The sequence below is a fragment of the Zootoca vivipara genome, chromosome 7 (genome assembly GCF_963506605.1).
Source record: "Zootoca vivipara chromosome 7, rZooViv1.1, whole genome shotgun sequence".
In the NCBI taxonomy this organism is placed as follows: Eukaryota; Metazoa; Chordata; class Lepidosauria; order Squamata; family Lacertidae; genus Zootoca; species Zootoca vivipara.
The window spans coordinates 47,963,541-47,987,044 of NC_083282.1; the positions used below are offsets into that span (position 1 = coordinate 47,963,541).

Sequence of the window (23,504 nt, forward strand, 5' to 3'; positions counted from 1 at the left end):
TTGCAACCCTAACCTGGGTGTTCAGCTTTCAACAAAGCATTCAAGCCATGCAGCACCATCCTGTAAGTCCTTGAGCACACAATGTTCCAAAGAATTGGCCCAATACCACCCTTTTCCTAATGAAAATCTGTTCTCTCTGCCAGACATATGCACACTTTATTACTGAGAAGAAAACAACATAAAAATTACTATCTTCACATACAGCAGTATTTTTTAGCAGAAAAAGCTTGCTGAACCAAGAAGCGACACAGACATTATCAACCAAGAAACTGCATTTATCACAAAAGCATCTACCTATCAACAATCCACTCCTGTCGCATTACAACCAACTGATACTCAGCCGGCACTTTGCTTCATCCATGGATAATCCAGGAAGCGTATACTTAATAGCAAGCAGGTAAGCCTTCAAGGTGCAACAACCATTCATTTAATGTTCTGTTGACCACATTAAAGACTGAGCACTTGATAGGAGGGAAAACACCAGTGGTCACTTCTATCTGTGCAGCCAACCAAAGGGCAATGTGCCTTACACAGTCATCCTTTGCAATTATGCCTTTAATCTGCTTTACCTGCAACTTGGTGGCTAAAAAAAAAAAAGATTAATGGAATATTATCATCCTATGTCACAGAGAGCAAGAATCACACCACGGAAAGCAAATTTGTTAGGAAACAGAGCACAACCTGTAAATCTGAAATAAATTAACAGTTCATAATACAGCTCAACTAGGGCAAATTCAAACCAATGGAAAAATTGTCTGAGTTCATCTTTGTGAAAATTATTACCAAGCTATAGAGGAATGTCTTTTGTAGCAAGGGCTTGTTTATATATTCACATATTTTGAGATAATAATGCTTCAGTGTGGTTCAGGCATGGATTTGCAGTGCACAATCAAGGAAAATACATGGCTGTTATAAAAAAAGACACAGTCCAAGAATAATGGCAGCCTTTCAGCACCACAAATTGTTACCTGAACTCAATATGACCATGTAAATAATACTTGCACACTAACAAGCAGGAAAGGAGACTTACAGGTGAAACTCGGAAAATTAGAATATCGTCGAAAAGTGCATTCATTTCAGTAATGCAAGTTAAAATGTGAAACCAATATATGAGATAGATGCATGACATGCAAAGCAAGATATGTCAAGCCTTTATTTGTTGTAATTTATTTTGTTTTTGTTTTTTATTGAAGGTTTTCTCAGTTTACAAAGACGTGTACAATGTCTCTCATAACATTTTTACAGATCAGTTTCAATTGTTGAGACATTGGGGAGGAAAAGGGGGAGAGTGGTAGATAAGGGAAGGGGGTGGGGTGTGTGGCAATGTTTCTGTTTTACTTAATGTGTGTGTGGGGGGGGGGGTTGTCAGCAATGCTTGCATAGGTTCCTTGTTGTGTATTTGTTTTCCTTTGGTGGTGAGAGTTGTTGGGGTTTGCCTAGGATTTATTTGTTGTAATTGTAATTATTTGTTGTTAGGCAGGTCAATTATAAATGGAATGTAATTAACACTTTTCGACGGTATTCTAATTTCCCGAGTTTCACCAGTACTTGCTGAGTGTGGTGGAGTAGTAGTCTTGGTTTGTATAGATAATCTTAGGACGAATCATAAGATTCAGGATAACAGTTCTTCATTTAACTCTTAAATGAGCTGCCTGATCATGCAGACTAATGACTACAAAAATCCATTGAAGGGAAAGCCATAGCTTAATGGTTGAGCACATGATTTACCCAGAATTCCCAGGAAGAGGATCCTGTCTAAAACCTAGAGGGTTACTACCAGTCAGCATGGTCAGTACTGTGTATTGTCTGCCTCAGTTTGAGATACCTAGCATCCTATGGCCTTCAAGCCTATGCTTGAACCGGTATTAGGAAAGGAAAGCAGAACATGTATCCATAACAGATGACTTTTATGCTGCACACTGTACCTTCTCCCTTGCTCACTTACCTCCACCATTCTTTTGACACAAATACGGAAAGCGCCAGACATTCCCCAGCCCCACGGAGTAGCCAATCTGAGCCAAAATGTACTGCAGTTTATTGTTCCACGCTGGCCGATCCTCACCAGCTTCATCCACATCCTGCTGCTTGTTCCAGTTTTCTCCAGCCACATTTAAGACACTCTGTCTATAGTCCACAGGCTCCTCGAGGGCCAGGAGATCAGCCACTGATTCAGTGACATGCTCAGTACTTTGTTCCTTCTGGGTCACTTTGCTGTGTTTAGGCATTGAGACTGCCTGGCTCAGCCACACCTATGAAGGAAGGGATTTTTTTGGGGGGGGAGCCCAAGATGGAGTGGTTTTGAAGGTCAGCTCTCAGAGCCTGGTCATCTACGAGATCTGAAAAAACAACAAAAAACAACAACAAATGAATTAAAACATTACGCTTCTCTACTTTCTTTGGTGTTCTTGAGTATCCAGAGCTGTGTGATTCATCAATATGCAAATTCAGAAATGGTATAGGTTCCAGAAGGCATCTGCCTCAGAATTCAGTTTTCATTTTAAAAGAGCAAACTTCTAGTCCTCAAGGCTTGAAAGTATGAAAGTATGCCTGGTGAAATCTTGGATTCCGGGGAGGAAGTAGGACAGAATAGGAGATACAGGAGGCAGAATCGCAGTGCTCTGCATAGGTCATGCAGAAGCAAATAAATTCAATAAATATGCAAATTTGCTCTATATGCATAGTCAATAGAAATTGCAGCTTTTCTTGCTGCAGAAATTGGGACTTACGGTAAGTAGAATTTTTCTGAAGCAATATATGTATAGGGGTAAGTATATTGGGGGGCGGGGGACACTGTGAAATGGTTACATTCTCACAATGCTGTACCCTATAAGGTAACTCACCACCCAGTTATCTTTCTTAGTCCCTCCTCCTTGTTGTCTGGAATCTGTGAAAGTCTGAGGTTTGGCAGTAGCTAAGTGCTATAACTTGTGTTTTACCTGTGCTTAGTGCCAACAATGTGTCAGGTGCTATTTAGCTTAAAATATTGTTGCACTAAAGAACTGGGCAGGCTTCGGCAGTTCTTCCATGACAACAGCAAGCACCAAGGTTATCTCTCAGCTGATGACATTATCAGAGCAACTGGGGTGGCCAGGAATCGTAGGTTAAATTGCCCATGACAGTTTTACAACAGATAGTATCTGCAAAATGTTTGGCACTGCAGGCAAAACCATTGATTACTCCTGCCTCTCCATTCAAGGGCTGCTGTCTTTCAACGGAGCTAAACCAGCCCAGTCCCCTGGACTTCAGTGAAACCCTGCCAGTTTTACACTCAGCAAAATTCTTATACTGAACTATTTCAGGATTTATGGGATTTGGTTTCCTTGAAAGCATGTATGAATAAGGCAATGAAAAGGTCGTTTAAAAACAGTTTTTACTAGCACATTCCTGACAATATTAGGAGCAACTAAAGCCCTTGTATGCAATACCTGTTTCATAAAGGTGATTGTTGACTTATACAAAGATTGGACTTATTCTTATGGTCATGGTATATTTGGATAAATAGTTAGGATCATGTTACACTCTTGATCCACCCGGTTGTACTTATAAAACAGGGCAGTAAAAGGGGGTGGCTTTCCTCATTTTTTCAATAAGTAAAATGGTGGCTCTAATCTGCTTTTATGGTGTGACTTTGTGCCCACATCACAAGATGATGTAACCCCCAAAGGAGATGAGATCAGGTTTGGTTATTAAAACTACACTTCATGATTCCCCCTTCACTTGCTCAGAAATTTGTTTTCTGAGAAATTTCACCTCAGCTCCCATAGAGTGGGGGTTACCTTAACAACATCTGACTATACATGATTGTGTTTCTCCTGTAGAATGAGCTATCAGTTGCAGATATAGCTCACTCTGCTTATATGGGATGTACTTGCCAAATAATACTTTCTAAACCAGGCAACAAAGTCTCTCTATGATAAGTGTTCCCACACTGGCCATATTTATTTATTTATTGCACCATTCAGAATGTAGTGGTTGCTCCTCATGAAAGGCAGTAACAACAACAACAACAACAACAACAACAACAACAACAACAACAACAACAACAACAACAACAAAGCTCATGATCCCAGCTTGGAAAATATTTTTCTTTCATAATTCTGGCAGACAGCCTATGCAAAGACCACTATGCTGTTAGAAATGCAGAAGGGACAGAATGTCAATGGGAGGTTGATACTGAGAAAGGTTCATGGGCAAGCACATGCATATGCCCTTGCAATAAAGTCTCATGTCTCAGGGCATTCTTAAGAAGAAAATTACCATCAAAGTATCATCAAAATACATACAGAGTGAAAAGCTGATATAAGTGAGAATAATTTCTCCCTAGAACACACAGTACCACACTACTAGAGTTCTGAGTCTCAAATTAATGCAGTATGAATCAGTGAAAGGCCTTAGTAACTCTTAGTATTGCAGCTGTAACTGAATGACTCATCAACCATGAAGACGGGAAATTCCATCAACCATTATCATTATTGTCCATTGATGCAAAAAATGCACTTGATAAAATAGAATAGGTCTGTGTGTGGTAACAATATAAGTTTGATTGCACTTTGACACACTTGCTGATCTTGATGTAGTGTATGAATAGTTAAACCAGGGGTTGAAAATATTTACTGCTCCAGGGACCAGTTTTGACAGATGGGCAGAACAATCTACCTGTGACATCACTGCGGAAATCCCATGATTGAAAGCTGTGTTGTTTGGCCCATCTGTCAAAATCCCTTGTGCATGATTCCCAAATGCCCAATAGCCAGTTGGTTGTTGGTATTTGGGAACCACAGCACAAGAGGTGTAGCCAGTTCTATGCCTGGAACTTTGGGAAGCACTGAGCATAGGCCTAGTAAATAAGTTCTTTCTCCTGCCCACCAGCTGGGAATGCTGTATTTTCAGGCACTGGCTGCATGAGGGAATTCTTTTTCACACAGCCAATGCCTCCAAGATGCTCCCAGAACAAGGAGTGCCCTCACTGCCCATCAATAGAAACTCCTTGCCCTCTTAGAGCTGGGCGCGTGCACACATACCACCCATCAGCAGAGTTCAGTTCAAGCTTCTGATTGTTCCTTTGGACCCACATCTGCACTTATTCCACACCAGATGCCACATATGCCATGAATGTCTGAGATCCATGAATGAAAAGGAACCCACTAATTCATTGAATATGTGACACTATAATTCCCTTACTAACCGTGTGTGTGTGTGTGTGTGTGTGTGTGGTGTCATCTTCCATAGCTACCTGTAACTGCAATATTTCTGTGCCACAAGTGGAACAGAAGTTTCCTTGGCCATTTGCTAGTTTGATCTAACACCCTGGAGAAAAACTGGAACACACAATATGAGACAGCAGAATGTTGGTAGCTGCATCCCAGCAATCCATTATAGCAGCCTTCCCAACCTCATGCCTTCAATTCCTCTCAGCCACAGCCAGCAGAGCTAATAGTCAGGGAAGATAGGAGTTGTGATCCAAAACATCTGGATGGAAGCACCAGGTTGAGGAAACCCACATTATAGAGTCCTAGCTTGGGACAATGTTTGTTTATTAAGAGAACAACAATTATCAGACCTTTAGAAGGCATTCCCTGTTTAGGGAAGCTTTTAATGTTTGATGGATTTCTGTATTTTAATATTTTGTTGGAAGCTGCCCAGAGTGGCTGGGGGAACCCGGCCAGATGGGCGGGGTATAAATAATAAAATTATTATTATTATTTATTATTATTATTATTAATCACATTTGTTTCCATCACTCTGTCCAAGAAGGTCAAGGTGCAGTGCATGAGATTATTCCTGTTCTTCATCACATCACTGTAAAGTATGTAAGACCAAGATTTGTGCAAGGTCATCAGTAAAGCCACTGACTGAGTAGGGATTTGAACCCAGCTCTCCCTATTCTACACCCAACACTCTTCCTACTATACAACACTGTATTTCAATGTGCAGGGTTTAGTGCATTTAACTGCATTGTTTAAGACAGGTGTTTCTTTTTTCCCTTTACCAGTAACCAAGATCCTTCCTAACCCAATAAGCAAGAGAATGTGAAATTACTCTTCATTTGAGAACGGTACACAACTTCTTATGGATCAAACTGCAGACACCTCATCTAATTGGCTAGCTATTGACCTGTACTCATAGCAAGAACAATGATTCATTTGGCTTGGCCTTCTCCTTTCATGTGCTTCATAGAAACGAATGCTCCTAACCAGGTCAGTAGTTCTGTGACTTGGGGAAAGTCACAAGGGTCTATGGCGGAAAGTCTTCCTTATCACTGAGGTGATGATGTGGAAGTGTAGTACACCAGGTTCTAAGAATAAGTCATATTTAAGCCAATATGGAAAAAAGACAACAGAAAAGGTTGAATCAATGAGAACCTTTCAACACATCCCGTGGGCCTTAGGTTGAGGAAGGTTTTAGCTGTTTACTAGGTACCAGGGAAAAGGTTCCTCCTGATGCCGTGGTGATCCCGCCATGAAACATGAGATCTGAGGGCACTCAGAAAAGGACGCACTTTCTGAAGGTGACTTATCCCTGAAGTGACTGTCGTAAGCTGTGAGAGAACACAATGGCATGTTTTTACCAAACTAAATCCTATTGTAAATTATATTTTAATTTGGGGAAACTAATTAAACTGATTGGATATATCATTCTCAGACACTACCAATACAGCAAGTGCATAGAACTGACAGTGTATCTTAGCAACAGGCAGCTTAAAATAGCATTTCTAATAGAAGTAGGAACCGGATGGTTGAACTGTGAGTTCTCAAAAGGAAGGAAATAATGAGGTGAAGAAGCAAACCAGTCTAAAATATCTCACTGTTAAGCATTCCTATCCCCTTGTGAGGCTCTCTAAAACCCACAAGCAATTCACTGAATTTTCTGCAAGTTCACAATTATTGTCTGAGCTGGTTTCCATAAACATTACTAGGGAGAACTGGGACTCTCCAACAGTACCCACACAAGCAAATAATAACTTTCTCAGCAATGTATAAACCTATAGAAAGTGTGCTGTTTAACAGACAAAGCTGTGCTATACTGAGGCAAACCACTGATGAATCTAGCCTGGCACTGTCTGACGGGAAACAGTTTTTCAATATCTCTGGGACAGGCTGTTCCCGAACAAAAGACCTGATTCTTCTTATTCCACACCTCATGCAATATATTTGATTTTGTAAGGTAAGGTTGCCTTGCAGTAAAGCGGGGGGGGGGGAGGCTGGTAAATAAGGAAGGCCTGTGATCGCATGGAGGAAGCTGCTGTCCTTGGTGTTGATCCTTCCATCCAGTTCAGCATACAGTTATAAGTTATAAGATAGAGAGACTGTGTTAAGAAGATGAGATTTGTAACCAGCACAGTGCTAAGTAACCATCCCATTAGCGCAAGAATTTCCACTTGTGCAGTGGATAGCTTATTTACTTTTCTTGGACACAAAGAGAAGACCTGTGTGCATCCCACACCCTCCCCAAATTTGCTCTGGAGGTTGGAGGAACCCCTAGAACAGACTGGGCAAAGTCCCATTGCACAAACAGAACCCTTATGCTGACAGGGCAGTTACATAGTACTGCATTTGATATCAGCTTATCTGTTCAGCACTAATGCTGCAATAGAAGAGAGGATCAGCACCAAGGACAGAATTCTTTCTCCACGTGTCATAATTTCCTTCTTTTGGGACAATGTAAGCTTCCTGTTTTACTGCAGTAGCATGGCCTGCATATCACATGCAGCATATGGACTTTCTTTTGTTTTCTTTTTGCCATACATCTCCTCATATTTGCCAGTAGCCCATCAGAAAGCTTCACTGATCCCAATTATCAAAATATAAGCATGGTAAGCTTATTAGAAGGACCCACATTCTTACCACCAGCTTGGTTTGGGAAGTCAACCACCAATACACCTTTTACTACCATCAGATCCAAAAGATTGTGCCTGGAGAGCTCAGTTGGTTACAGCATGGTGCTGATAACACCAAGGTTGCAGGTTTGATCCCCGTATGGGACAGCTGCATATTCCTGCATTGGGGTTTCACTAGATGATTCACAGGGTCCCTTCCAACTCTACAATTCTCTCATTCTGTGCCAAGGTTAGATGTCATGGTTAGATGTCATGAAATGATTATTATTACAACATAGCTATATGCCTGTAGCATAATGAGCTACATGGTTATTCTCCCATAAAACATATTCTTTGTCTTCTGGTGTCAACCTTTCCTGCAAACTCCTCCTTCATCCTGGATGAAGGATGCCATCCTGATTAGACTTCCGGTCTATCGCGCTGCTGTGAGGGGCTTCTGGCATTCGCGGAGGGGGGGGGAATACCGCGGGGGCACGCGGATCCCCATAGAACCCCGGGTTGAGCTTCCCGGGGGCCAAATTTGCCCTGCAGAGCTCCTGACGCGACTCCTCCGCTGCCCGGGGAGCTCAGCAGAGTCCCCGAGAGTTCAGCGGAGTCGCAGTCGCGGGAGCCATCTTGGGCACCAGCATTACCTCCAGAAGCGACGTCCCGAGTCTTCACACAGAGAGTGGTGGATTCCTTCCGCAAAAAGCAACAATCAGGAAAAAACAAAACTCAGCATGAGTAAAAAAGCTTGATTGGCAATATTTTTTTAAAAAAAAATGGACACGGTGGGTGACTATAAAAATGGAAGTCGGTCTCCCACTTTGATTGTTATGTGAAGCAGTAACCTGATCCCCAGCAGGGGAAGAGAGAGGAAGTAACTAATTTACCAAGAATCAGACTCTTAAAACCCTCCAGGAGACTGGAACTAGGTCCCTGGAGAGATCAGTGAATGAATCGATATTTTGCTATTATTAAGAAAAGACTATGTTATTGATATTTGGATTTACGAAATAGCCAGGACTGGACTTAAAATGGACTCCATCTGGGAATTTGACATCTGTCACATCCGGTTTTATTATCTGCTGCTTTCCCACGGGATTTGAGAGCAAGGACGATGGCAGTCTCAACATCAGTACAGGACTTACAGTACCAAAAGATTTATTTGGAACTTTATACATCAAGGGACAGCTGGTCAAGAACAATGAACAAGTGCGACAAATCAACAACAGACCTGAGGACACGAAGGGAGATATGGACAAGGACTCTGGAAGAGAACTGACCTGCGCAGACAACACGGAGGAAGAAATAAAAATGATAGACATTAATGACAATTTAGAAGAACTTCAAAATTGCAAAGAAGAGAGGGAAGAAGATTGTCAAAATGCCCCACAAGTGGGAGATGTGGGACAAGTTTTGGACTTAAAAAAAGAACTCTCCAACGGAACACCAGGGGGGGTCTCTGCACACCCAGTGAGAGAGGGTGTGCAGGGAAGGCTCTGGGTTGAGGGGAAGGAAGAAGGGGAGTGTTGGGAAACAGCAAGGAAAGTGTGGAAACAGCAGAGTGGTTTTACAAAATATTGCTGGAAGTTTTTGGAAAGGGTGGGAGTGGGATAAAATGCTTAATCATGTAAATTTAGGCTGGTCTGGTTAGAAATGTCCGACACTGGTATGAAATATGGAATTTGCTGAGGTATCTAGGGAATCTGGGTCCAGGGGAAGGGGGGGAGAATGAAGTATTAAAATGCAGTTTCATTGTTGGTAAAAATTCTAAGTTGGGGAGATATATTAGAATATAAGTATTTAAAAATTGAGTTTATAGATATAATTAAATATAATTAAATGGTGATAATGAATGAGGAAATGTTAATTAATTAAAAATTATCTGGTATAAGGTGAAAACTGCTCTACGAGGAAGTAAATTAGGGAATCAAAGAGGGGGGAACCGGGGAAGTCTCAATGTTATGAGAATGATATAAGATTAGTAGATTTTTTTCCTTTTTATTGTTGTTATATTTTTCTTTTTTTGGGGGGGTAGGGGGATCTTTTTCTTTTTTTTGTATGCTGAATTTGTTTTTGGTGTTATTTCTTTTAATGTGTAAAATGAATAAAGATCATTTTAAAAAAAGAAGAAGAAGGATGCCATCCCTCTTGATGCTATTGGCTGATCTGCTCCAAAGTCCACATGGGGCTTTGCAAATAATGTGCCACCAGTCCTCTGGCTGTCTTTGACTCAGCTGCTCTGATGTTGCAAAGACAGCAGCCTTAAACCATGCAGCTGAGGGCTAAAGAGAATTTAGCAGACAAAATTGGAATCCCAAGGCCCACAAGCAACTGCTGTTACATTCAGCTATGTATGGTAGGCAAGTGTTTATCACCACAAAACATATTACTAAGGCAGATTGAGGGTGGGGGTGCCTAAGGCCACTCAATAAATTCATGTGAGAACAGAGATTTGAAGAGAGTAGTTTCCCATGTCATGTTATCCTTGCACAGCAACCCTCTGCATGCTCAGTAAAGTAGATACACCTGGGGATACTATAGTTTGCCATGCTCATACATGGCATCTGATAATGTTGGCAAAAAAGTGCTGCTCCAAACTGGGTCAGCTTGCAGTAGCACTTATGTATGAGAGGCATTGTGCTATTGTGGTGGTTGGCATTCCCAGTATTAAAATGAGTTTTCCTAGTGCAGTTTCTTGTGGGGTTAAGCCATGAGAGCATCTGCTTTGCATGCAGAAGGTGCCAGGTTCAATCCATTGCAATTCCAGGCAGGACAGGGGATGTCCCCTGCTTGAAATCCCGGAGAACCACTGTTAGTGTAATACAAAATGGACCAATGGTCTGAGTTGGTGTAAGGTAGCTTTCTATAGTCCCATTGATGCTAATTTCTTACATTGTTGCTGCACAGATGTGAATACTAGAAATTAACCCAGGGAGTGAGAAGAAATAAATTCTTCAGGCACAATTCACAGGGGAAATCTCCTCTGCAAGCAGCACTCACTGAAGTGAGTAAGAATTGCGTAAGAGCAGAGCCCCCTGTCCAGCTCGCACTGGTGCCTTACAATGGATAGGAGAGCGCACATATTTGTATGCTAATATGTGCGATGTTAGCACAGTTTCTCTATTCACACCTTCCAGCTTCTTTGGGAAGGGGGATTGTTCCTTATACCCACATAACTCACCCCACATGGCCTTGTGTCTATCCTTCAATGGTGTGATTGCATCTCTCAAGTGCAAAAATGACACTGGGCACAAAATTCAGCACCCTAAAAAAACCCACAGCTTTCATATGGGGAAAATAGAGTCTCTAGCTCTCAAGAGGCTATGAAGACAAGCTTGGAAGTAGATGAGTGTCACTCCCCTATCAAATATCAGGAGGAGGGCTGAGCAGGATTTCCAGTGCCTGTATTTGTTCTGTTTCTCCTAGTAAAACAGAAGCAATTCTACAGAACATGCAAACATAGTCCAATTGGCCAGCTTTAAAAATTTACATCAGTCAGACAATTCAGGGGTATGATTTTTCAATAAGAATTTGAGCAAAATTGGCAAAGAATTTTGTTGCTGCTGTTGGTTATACTGCCCTAAACACTGTTAAAATATAATGGATCTTCTTTCCGAAGACTTGCTATTGGATGCTAAAAATGGGCCAATGCCCAGAATCTTGGACCTTAGAGACTTGAGCTCAATTCGCTGCCGAGCCATGAATTCACTGGGTATTGGGCACATCACACTCTCTCAGCGCCAATTATTCCTCTGCAAAACATGGATAATAACAACATATGGCACAGGTTTGTTGTGAGCTGGAATATAGGGGTGGGGGTGGGGAAATAGTGTCTTTGCATGGTGGCAGAATAATCCTATTGGGGAGGGGGAAGGATTCCGTGGTGGAGCTAAAAACACTTCTTAAACCCTGACAGCTTGCTGCCAGGCAAGGGTGGGAGTTAGGAGACTGCTTTTTCTTACCCTTTTCTTTGCCGTTTCCCACCACCCTTCCCATTACATTACTGAAGAAGTGTGCATGCACACGAAAGCTCATACCAAAATAAAAACTTAGTTGGTCTTTAAGGTGCTACTGAAGGAATTTTTTTTATTTTACTTCGATCCAGACCAACACGGCTACCTACCTGTAACCTTCCCATTACAGTCAGTGGGAGGAAATTAACCATGGCAGCGTACAGACTGGCAAAGGGCTCCCCTTAAGGCCATATTACATGAATGAGGTTGCTTAGGATCCTGTGCATCCTCAACACAGAGACACCCAAGGATCCTGTCTCCCCTGCCCCCCCCCCACACTGTGTGGGACCTCCCAACAGCAAGCCTCCTTCCTCTTGGTAGCAGAGAAGCACTTAGGCAGCATCTAAGAGCTGTTCGGCTGGCCTAAAAGTGCTATTGGGTAGGATTCAGCTGTGTTGTTGCGCAACCAAAACGAAGTCCACTCATTGAACAAAAATTAAGCTGCTTCTCCTCCCCCTTTGCTCCCTAAATCTTTGCTCTGGAGGATGGGGGGGGACCCAAAACAGGAACACATGGGAGTTCCCTTGCCAAGCAGACCTCGACCCACTCACAGATACCCCAATTAATGCCATGTTGAATTCCACTTGTAAGCCTTTATTATTAATAATTTTATTACTAGTAATAAAAGGCATCATAGCTTACTCAACAGCACTCTTTTGGGGGGCTCCAGGCAAGAAATATTTCACAGCATTGCATTTGGGAGTCTATCAGGGAGGGCTAGGGAGTTAATTACAAAATACATCTCAACTCTTCATGTCCCCACATCAATACTTTCATAGATGTCTCCATTTGTTTTCCTATCTTAGAGGAGAGAGAGAGAGAGAGAGAGAGAGAGAGAGAGAGAGAGAGACTTTGCACCATCCTTGGCCAGAAAATGAGAAAAAAAGGGGCTATTCATCCAATACAGGCCATGCTCATTTCTTGTTTGGTATCATAGCAGCATATATAAGCCATAACAATATGCCCCTGTATTTGAAGGCATAAAAGCCAGTAATCATATGACTCCCTTAATGCTGTGAGTATGGTACATTCACAAGGTGGAGTTTTTCTGTTTAGAGCCAGAGGACAAATTGGTTGTTTAGTACAAAAACTAGGAGGCTAATCTCCCCATGGAAATCAGTAGCAGGGGACTCAGGCTTAAAACTGGGGGCTGCACCTCATGGAAGACAGCATTGCCAACATAAACTGTATTCACCACCTTACTCTCTTGCAGCAAAAGCAACAGAGTCTTGTGGCACCTTAAATTAGGTCAACAAAACTTACAATGGCACAAGATTTCGTGGACTATGGTTCACTTCCAATACATACTCGCTTCCTCCCCTTGCTCTCATATACATTCCCTTCCCCTCTCTCTCTGATCTTGGAGGGTTGCTGTAGTGATAACAAAGAAAGGAGGCAAAAAAATGGCTTCGCTAACTCCCCTGGGAAACATGAAAACAGAGGAGCAGAGAGATGCAGGTGTGAGGCCCAAAGCTGCTGAAAGAGGAAAGGTCACCCTTGAGGAAGGGCAAGAGGAGAGGGACAGATGGAGAGATGGCACTGCCGAATGATGTCAGGAGGACCCCCCAGAGGCCACCAGCAATGCATTCTCCATGATTAATAATGGATGTGGCACTTCTAGCTGTGCCAAGTGCCTTGCCATTTTAAAACTCATTTTTAATCTCTCATCCTCCTTCTGCATGCACGCACACACACACACACAACCTTGCGAGTTCCATCACTGCTGGGGTAGTTTAGTCAGTAGAGCATGACTCTTAATCTCATGTGGGTTTGAGCCCCATGCTCTGCAAAAATATTCTTGCACCCTTGTGGTCCGTTCCAAAAATACAATTCTATGATACTATTATTCTCGTCACATTAGAAATGGGGAGCAGACCCAGGGCCACGCAGAGGCTAAGCTAGGAATGGAACCCTGAACTCCTAGACCCAACATTCAGTCTGATAGTCCCTATTGACTCTCAGCATCAGAGAATGAGCTTTCTGGAAGACAGGCAAGCAAATGGAAACTTTATTATTCCCTTGAGAACATCAAGATGGATAGATATGCTCTTCTAAAAGGATGCTTCTCTGCAGCTAAAAATAAGTCACAGGCTGGGAAGATCCATATGGGCTGTGCAACAGAAGAGACCCTGCTCGATTATCCAACAGTTTTATCTAACCTTAGGTTCTGTGAAACGTATGTCCGCAAATAGGAAGGGCCAAAACCAGGGGAAGGGCCATAGTCTCAGGTCCAATCCCTTGCATCTCCAGACAGGCCTAGGAAAGACCCTTGTATGAAGCCCATAAGGGCTGCTATTAGTTAGTGTGGACAATATCAAGCTTGATATATAAGTTAGCTTTCTAAGTTCATTATTAAGTTATAGTGGCATGCTGCTTAGTAATTCAATGTCATTTATAGAGCGAGTCACATGCCATGCTGGCCTTACAATTAGGTGGTCGTGTTGGAGATCTAGGAACATACTGATATGGAACAGCACTTTTGTTGCTTCTGCAGAAGAGGAAAGGTACATCCTGAATTCTTGGCACATGTGCTTCTGCTGCTTATGCACAACAAGGAATGAACAGAGGTTGGAGGAACTGATGCTATGAGCAGAGGGAAGAGGTGGGAAAGTGGGCTGAGGCTGGATATGAAGCATAAATGGTTAAGAAGCCATGGCACATCAAGGCATGGAGTGCAGGGCATATTGGAGGAAATGGATAGTCCAATAAGGGTTCAGTTTATCCAGCTGCAAGACCTGGAATCTCTTATCAGAGCAAGCAAGAGGACCAGGTGAGGTGGGATAGGGGATGATCCCCCAGCAGCCTGTGGATGGTGCCATTAAATGGTGCAGTGGGCACCATTTAAACATTTTTTTCTGGGCACCAAAATACCCACATAGCTTGCACATAGCTCCTGAGATAAGAATTTGATTCCAGAGTCACTCTGGTTCAAGCAAAAGTGTTAATGGAGCTTTGCACACATGCTTCCAATTGCAAGTGCAAATCGGGAGCAAACACCATAAATACAATCTTTTTTTAGGCAGTTATGTTACAGTCAGAGCTGCTTCTTAATAGGAAGGCTATTTGGATCTGTCACTTTCCACTTCCCATTCAAGTACGTCAATAGCTGATGACTTGGATTTTATTTTTAAAGGGTTTATTGATCATTTCAAAAAGAGCATACTAAAAAAGGAAGATTCAATGCATAGGATTTAAATCAAATACAATGGCATGGTTTTTTCCACCAGGGCTAAAAGCAGATCCAGAACTGGCTTCCCAATGCAGCCAACATTTTCACAAATGCCCAGGTTTTTTTTTTAAAAAAAAACACGAAACAAGACAAACCTCTAGCATCCTCTCCCCCACCCTAAAACACAAGTCAAAATGCAGCTTCTTGTGGCCCATCTTCTACCCCTAACTTCTGTGATGAATTGCCCCAGAGAGAGGTAGGAGCAAGCGAGCCAGGATTCAAGCGCCGGCGTTTCATTATTCATGAGGATGGAGTGGTTTCTGCTTCCTTCCCCAATGTTACAATCAAGGTCACACTTCAGGCTGCGTGGATTTCAGGATGGCCACTGACAATCTATATACCCGCTCCCCACCCCATGCTTACTTAAAATGTCAGCTCTCCAAGCATCTCTTCGGAAGGGATCCTGGCAATCCCTCCGGGCTTCAGCAAAGGGCGATTTGCTCGTCTCTCCCCCGCCCGACCCCCAATCTATCTCGCCCAAACGTGCCTCCTTCCGTTCCGCATCGCTGGCTATTTTTAGGCTTCAGGTGACGCGCCTCCTCGCCTCGCTCCCTTTTCCCTTTTCTCCACCCTTGGTCCACCTGCCTGCCTCCTCCCCAGTTGCTAGGCGAGATCCTTTTTCCATCCTCGCCTAGCAACCGGGAGTTTCCTCTCTCTCTCCCCCCCCCCCTTGTCCTTTTGATAAAGCGATGGAAACAAGCAGATCCTACCTGCGTACCGAGAAGAAAAGGATGGAAGACGAAGGAGAGAAGGAGAAGGCGCGAGGAGCCGCTGCACCCGCCCCTTCCTTACCTTCCTTACCAGTGGGCTGCCCGCCCCGTCGGCGCGCCGTCGAGGAACTCCTCCAGGACGCAGGACGGAAGGCGGCTGCGCTGCGCCGGGAGGACCTCTGACAACTCGCCGGGGAAAGTGCTCTGGCGGCTGGGCAATGGGAAGAAGGCAAAGCCGCGCGCCCTGACCTGACGCGCGCCTCGGCTTCCCCAGGTGGCCGCGCTGCGCTCGGGCCGCTCTTCGCCCAGTTGCTCTGCTGCTGCTGCCTCTTCTCCTTCTCCCCGAAGGCTCACTCTTTCTGCGGCTCTCTCAGGTCTGTCGGCTCGTCGCCGTCGAGAGACCACGGAGCAGGTTGCGTCGCCGCCGTCGCTAGAGCACCTTGGCGCGGCTCGTCTTTACCCAGGCAAAGAGAGCGTCTTTTGGCGGGGCGCGCGTGACGTAGGCTTGAGTCACTCGCCGACGCGCGTCAGTGGGAAAGCGCGGGGCTTCGGCTGGCAACGGGCTCGGCTCGCCGCCCTTCTGGGATCCGGCGGCGGGAGGGGGTCGCGGGGGAGCAGCGAGCCGCCTCTCCCGCAAACGCACCCGGGGCCCCAAAGCGGTGGTGGCATGGGGGCCCGAGCGGGGTTAGACGTCGCTGCTGCTCCTCGGACCCTCGAGCCCCGCTGCGGACGCCCCTCCCCGGCAGGGCCAACCAACACCTGATGCTTCGGTGGAAGGCGCGCTTTTCCCGGCATGCCTCGGACGTGCCGCTTGGGCACTGCGGGGAAGTATCCGCAATCGCGAGCAGCCTGTGGTGTGAATGGACATGCTGCCACCTGGAAGATCAGAATAGTTCCAACGCATTCATATGGGTAAACCAGTATTATCAAGGGCCCAGAGTTTGGGTCTGAACTAAAATCAGGAACTTCCCAGCTCAGAGAGCTCAACCTCTGGAGCAGTCTAAAGACCACACACTTGAAAAGATCCAGCCAGGACATCTTCACCACGCAGACAGGGATCTGTCTAAAGTTGTGTGCTCCTAGAAGAAAGCAGAAGGGAAGAAGCCCAAACCAAGGAACTCCTGCCATCATTAGCTCCTGAAGTGGCACCAATGCCCTGAGGCCGCTTGTCTTTGTTTTGGTGTGGTAAAGAGCCTTTGGCAGAGTGGCAGTATTATTCTGAAGGATCCACGAGTCTAAGCACAATACATAAAGCAATGCGATGTAATCACGTTCCTAGCCACTCCTACACATTCCACTGCTCAGGTGGCATATCCTCCACTCAAAGTCTATTTTCATCTGGCCCTGAGTGTCCCCACCCATTGCCTTCCATCCCATCTCACTCCCCACCCCACCCCGTTACTGGCAACTGATTGTCTGTTGTCCAGCTGTGAGCTTCTTAATCATCCCCCCTATTGGAGGCCTTCAGTGACCAAGAGCAGGGAGGGAGATCCAGCTGTGGCAATTGGTTCTGCTGCATGGTGGTGCAATCCTTACTCCCACCCCACCCCCCAAGAATGGAGGTCTGCTCACTGCCGAAGGGCAGAGAGGGAGGGGCAAAGTTTGCCAGCAATCAATGTAATTAACCACTCGTGGCTGACCAAATTCTACCATGACCCACCCAGCCATAAAACACCAAGTCTCATTCTGGCATCCCCATCCAGTCTGCCAGATTCTGTATTGGTTCTATCTGATCCGCCACCATCCCCAGGTTCCAGGGAAATGGCACTTTTGACAACAAAAGGTGGCAGCTCTGATTCCAAACTGCTCTGCAAATGACAGCAGAGCTTGTCCATAAGGCAAATATTCTGCTACACAGATCAACAAAGGCAGACTACAAGCTTGTGGGTTCAACTTCGTTGTTCACTAAAACCCCAAGGTCCACTTAACTTCAGCTAGATGCAAAGTAATGGTGCACATGAAGAGTGGAGTCAACTGACTGCCGAGCCCCGTGAGCCACGAGATAGCCTGCATGTACAAGTAAAAATCTACTACTGATCAGGAATTCTAACACCAATCCTTAAAACGGGTCAAAGGCAAACAAAGAACACCCTATTTTTTTCAGTCAAGGAACACTGAAGCTAAGAGACAAGTGATTAGCCCCAGGCCAGCCATGGCAGATAATTCATATACCTCCTTTGCTGCTGCGTAGGTGCCATTTTTGTACATCTAATAACACACTAATTTCACTAATGTACGAAGTTGCTGTTGTTATTATAATTTAAACACCCTCAGTGTTGTTCTGTACATGCTAAGCTGGTCCAGCCTCCAGAGAAGAGTTCAATCTGCATCTCTCTGCTGTGCAAGCATGGAACTGGCAAAGCAAAAATTAAGAAAATAATATCCTCCTGACACCTCCACCCATCTTTTCCCCTGGCTGTTAAGTCAAAGCAGCAATAACCAGCAGTGGGTTAATTCTTTCCCACTCACCCTCTCCCATCATTTTTCTGCTATAAGCAGTCCCCACCACAAACTGTTATTTGCTCTGCCAAAGAAAGCTTATGGATACTGCTAAGTCCTCCAGATCCAGATCCAACTTTCTGCCTACTGGATCACATTATTCATATTTTACTTAGGGGATAACAAAATGTTTAAGGTTGGGCTGAATAGATTATGTTCACCTTCTAAGAAACGGGGCAAAAATGGGTACCCATAGTTAGGGATGGGGGAGAATATTGATTCAGTTCACATTTAGACGTGAATCCATCAGATTCTCACTTTCCAAATAAAGGCAAGAAACAAAACAGAACTAAACATTGAAATTTGCACTCATCCAAATTTTGTGATGCAGTTCCCAACTGACCAGTGTTTGCAAAAAATCAAATATGAGGTTAAAGTGTGCATAAAAAAGAATATATTGGTGAAAATAGCAAACAAATATGCATCATATTCGGAAAGAATGTTTGCAAAAATGTGTACATCAGCTAAAATTGCATTCAAAAATGAGTTTATTAGGAGAAATTTGCATTAAAATACTGAATAATTTTCTTGACAATTTTTTTATATTCAAAGATTGCTGCAGAAATGTGGTGAACTGAATTTAAGATTGGAAAAATGAGAAACCGAGCAACCCAAAATTGGAAGATTCAGCCGTGTAATGGGTGATTCCACATCTTGCTTTGTGCTGCCAACTGGCGCTGCCTCCTGCTTCCTATTTGCCTGGGGAAAAACAAAAAGAAACCTCGTTGCTTAAGAAACAATCACAGAACAGGTTGCAGTATGGCTTTCCCTTCATGTGTTCATGGAGCAGCCACCAGCAGCTTATGTTCAAAGATGTGGTTTGGCCTGTGTATTGAGAAGTCTGAGTAGGTTTGTGAGAGCATCTCATGATGAAAAAATTAATGTGAATTTTAAACCAGCCTGATCTAAGCTTGCTCAGAGATTGTATAAGCTACCGAGAACCCTTCCTTCTCTGCATTAATTCATAGACCTGGGGGATTTGTATAATGCACGCTTGTAAAGAATAATGCCCTGCCCCATCTGAATCAGAGTGAATATGAAACATGATGCTCATAGACAGATGTGATTCCATAAATTCACAAACAGCAACCTATAAATAACTTGCTGGTTATGCGGCCACCCTCCTATGATCCTGATTCTTACATCTTACAGCTGCCATGTGTCTCCATGGTGATAGAATCACATGACCACCAGCCATTCATTCATAGCTGTTTCAAGATGACGGAGAGGGAAGGTAGGGTGGAGGGGGGGGAATAATTTGGAAAAATCAACATTTGGGTCTTTGTGGGAAGGAAAGTCAAAACACCAGGAGTTAAAGACTGGTCTTGGCAAATATGGATGCTGCTGAGAGAGGATTTTGCAGGCTGCTGTTTTAGGAAACAGGCTAGCATTCAGGAAAGAGACAGTGTTTTAATACTAACAAGACTGGGTCAGAGCCGAAGCTGCCATCTCCCCATCCCATGAACCCTTTGAGAGTTGTATGCAGCAGGGAAATGCTTAGTAAGTGCAGTTTCTTTGCTTACGATGCAGACATCATGGCTGTCTGAGTTTTCTCTGAATTGCGCCTTTTCAAGCTTCAGCTGCCATCTTTAAGACCAGGAAGTAACCCACCTTGTCAGGTCAGTAGCCCATTTAAAGGGCTGTCCCTTCCAGCAGCAGACACTGCTAGTGCATTCTGTAGAAGCAATATGGTAAGTGGGTGCCCTTTGACATTAACACGCTAGGAATAAAATATTATGCTTCCCTGCTCTGGACCAAAGCCCCTTTTCAATGGTACAGAGAGGAGGAGATTGGAAGCAAGGAAATCATGTCGCCTTTGGAATCTGCACCCTCATGCTATTTTGTCTTTTAGAGATACTGAGGGTGTCTTATAAAATGTCAGCGAGAGTTGACAGTGATGATTTTCTTCAGGTTTCACGTGTTTCTCTTTGAGGTTTCTAGAGGCAAGGGGAATGTCCCCTGACGCTAGTGTACATGCACGCAGTGCAACACTGGTATGCCGACATACAAAATGAGAAATAATTTGCTGCTACATAAAGGCAAAATGAGGAATCACTTTACACTTGCAATTGGGATGCTACAGAGAGTTACACTATGAACATGAGTCATCATGATGCCATTACGGGAATAGCAAGTGCTGATTTACTTGAGAAGCACTAAGCTCAGAAAGATACAGAAAACAATCATGTAATGTTACTCTGCATTGATTACTCTTCTAATTAGTAATGTGCTCTGTTCTAATTTTAGCTGAATGAAAAATGCAATAAGGTTGGGTTTACCCTATGGACCAACCAGGAAGAACTATTCCCTAGACTAGAGAAAAGAGCCTCTGTCTTTTCCCCCCAGAAGTAAATTGCCCCCACCTTTGAATGTCCTGGATGTCTGTAGAGTCTTGTCTTGGGGCTCACTCACACAACCATTTCATACACAGGAAAGTCAAACCACGCTAACTTTCCTGGCAGATTAAAGTGTATCCAGCGAATGTTCCAATGTGTATCCTGGTTGCAATTCCTCACATCATGGTCTGACTTACTTTCCCCAAGACTTTTCATGACATAGGGAGCAGATTCTGCTTGAACAAGCATCAAAGCATTCACAGGACTAGTTCAGCTTCCCAAAGTTCACTGCTGCTGAAGAAACTACACCACACAGAATGTGACTGCGGGAACAAGCCCTACAATTTATCAGGGCAGATTTTAGCATGGCAACTCGCACGCAAATGTGGCACTGCTTTGCTAAGGGATTGGAATCTAATGGCCCTCCAGATGTTCTTGGATTCTGGCACCCACCTTTCCCACCCAGCCTGGTCAATAACAAGGGATGATGGGAGCCCTAGTCCAGCAACATCTGGAAGCCACTGGGTTCGCCACCCCTGGCTGGGTCAGAGCAAAAGCTCATCTTTCCCAGAACCCCAACAAACACAAGTCCAAACACACACACACCACTTCCACTGTCAGAGGAAGTAGTATGTCTTCTGGGAATCACAAATAGGGAGAGTGCTGTTGCATTCAGTTCCTGCTCACAGGCTTCCTACATACATCTGGTTGTTCACTGGGGGAACAGAATGCCAGACTACATGGGCCCTTAGCCTAATCCGTGAAATATCTTTTTGAGTTCTTAATTTCAAATGAGAGAGGTAGCCGCCACCACATCAACTACAGCCTCACGGCTTCTGAATACGATGATTCCATTTTCACTAGCCCTCTGCCAAGTCCTGCCTTTAAGTTTTCGGATAATCATTATCTCCTGTGAAAGAGCATAGTTTATCACCTGCCTTTTTATCTCGGGGTGAAATTCTAGGAACTTCTAGGTTTAGAAGAGATTGCATTTCCTTACGAGTGGCTTTGGGGTGGGGTGGGGACATGAATAAATGTCCTCTTCCATTATAGAACAGCCCCTGGGTGATCTGTTGTCTTCCCATCCTGCAGTTCCTCAAAACCATATGCAGGGGCACTTGGGAAGGCTGCAGAGTGCAGACCACCAGGGAGATGATTTGGAGAGTGAAAAAACGACACTCACAGAAATACCCTCCAGCCACCTCAAAAGTAAGTTAAGTGCAGCAAAAACCCAGCACTTATTTATTGATGGATAATAACTGAAAAAAACATGGGGAGGTACTTTTTTGGTTTTTTTTTTTTTACACAGCACTAATTTTAATGATTCTGGCTAAAACTCACAAAATATATAAGCCTTCAGCTAAATGAAGGGATAGATTTAATGTCAAGCCAATAAGCAAGCTGAGGCAAACAGTCCATAGTTAATTGCAAATAAGCAAGCAATCTGAAGCATGCGGTTCTGAGCTCCATTCATTAACCAGCCGCAACAGCTAATAGGGGGCAGTCAAACATGAACCAGCAGCTGGTCCCTTCAATGCTATCCCTTTCCAGGAACTGCTCCCGGCTTTTATTTCATTGGCTGTCTAGCTGGGGCGGTTAAGCAAAGCAGATGGGGAACTGGTTAGCCAGCCATTTGTACAAAAAGGCCGTACACTGAGTGAAATAATTCTGTTCTGGCTCTCAGGGTGCTGCCAGAGCCTTCAGAAAGGGATGGAAAAGAAACAGTGTTTTAGTAGCTGCAATTTTACTCTCCTGCCCTCACACCCTTTAATCTCCTGCCTAGGTTTGTGCTTCAAAAGGGCAGCTCATGTTTCACAACTGTCATGTGATTTCTTCCCTCAACCCGGGAGTATATTTTAAGCCTCCCCTTGACGTCACACGCTTCTCCATCTCAACAGGACCTTGTTTTGTCGGTTTTCAGGGATTAGACTATTACTGTCCAGTGTGCTCTCGGTCTTCCCATCATAAGGCAATTAATGCTCACTAAACTGCAGTATGGGCAGAGGGAGGGAGGGAGGGAGGTGATGTTCTTCTTCACCATTGTCTTTCGGTGGTCATGAAAGCATCATTTCCTCCTGAATCACCCTAAATCAGGACCACACCATGGCAGCCTCTCTCAGCACGTGAAAGAGCGAGTGCTCAGAAGGCTGCTTAAGATCTATATTTAGTCAAACAAAATGACTCTCCGCCATTTCCCTTCATTTCTCCATAACATCTGAATCAGGTAAGGCTGTGCAATTTCATACAAGCACCTTGGTGAATATAGCGCTGGGTGGAATGAGGAACAATAAACTCAGACTGAATCCTGGCAAGAATGAGGCCCAGCGGCAGGTGAGCAGTTTGTGGGTCTGGGTGATAGATCAGTTGGCTGCTCTGGAAAGGACTGTTTCCCCTTAGGATCAGGTATATACCGTATAGTTCGGAGTTAATGCTTGATCCACCATCATTGCTTGTGCGCCTTTTCTCACCTTTGGCTGGGATGCCAGTGACAACCATTCCTGGACAGGAAAAGCTTGGACACACAGGGGTCTATGCAGCGGTAGAAGAAGAAGAGTTTTGGATTTGATATCCCGCTTTATCACTACCCGAAGGAGTCTCAAAGCGGCTAACAATCTCCTTTCCCTTCCTCCCCCACAACAGACACCCTGTGAGGTGAGTGGGGCTGAGACTTCAAAGAAGTGTGACTAGCCCAAGGTCACCCAGCAGCTGCATGTGGAGGAGCGGAGACGCGAACCCGGTTCCCCAGATTACGAGTCTACTGCTCTTAACCACTACACCACACTGGCTCAACATTAGCTTACTGCAATGTACTCGATGGGAAACTGCCCTGAAGCCTGGTCAGGAAGCTTCAGCTGGGACTGAAGGCAGCATCTAGTTAGTGGAGCAGCCTGCCGC

At 44.3% G+C, this 23,504-nt stretch overlaps 1 protein-coding gene across 1 annotated transcript in view; it reads right to left on the bottom strand.

Annotated features, from left to right (window-relative positions):
* The window catches only part of SLC6A17 (solute carrier family 6 member 17), a 31,884-nt gene extending 15,905 nt beyond the window's left edge, over window positions 1-15,979 (bottom strand). The window contains exons 1-2 of the mRNA XM_035124026.2: window positions 15,866-15,979; window positions 1,946-2,336 (exon numbers count right to left, since the gene is read on the bottom strand). Of these exons, the coding sequence (XP_034979917.1) occupies window positions 1,946-2,225 (280 nt within the window). The 5' untranslated portion in view covers window positions 2,226-2,336; window positions 15,866-15,979. The remainder of the gene's footprint in view (window positions 1-1,945; window positions 2,337-15,865) is intronic.
* Between the last annotated feature and the right edge of the window lie 7,525 nt (window positions 15,980-23,504).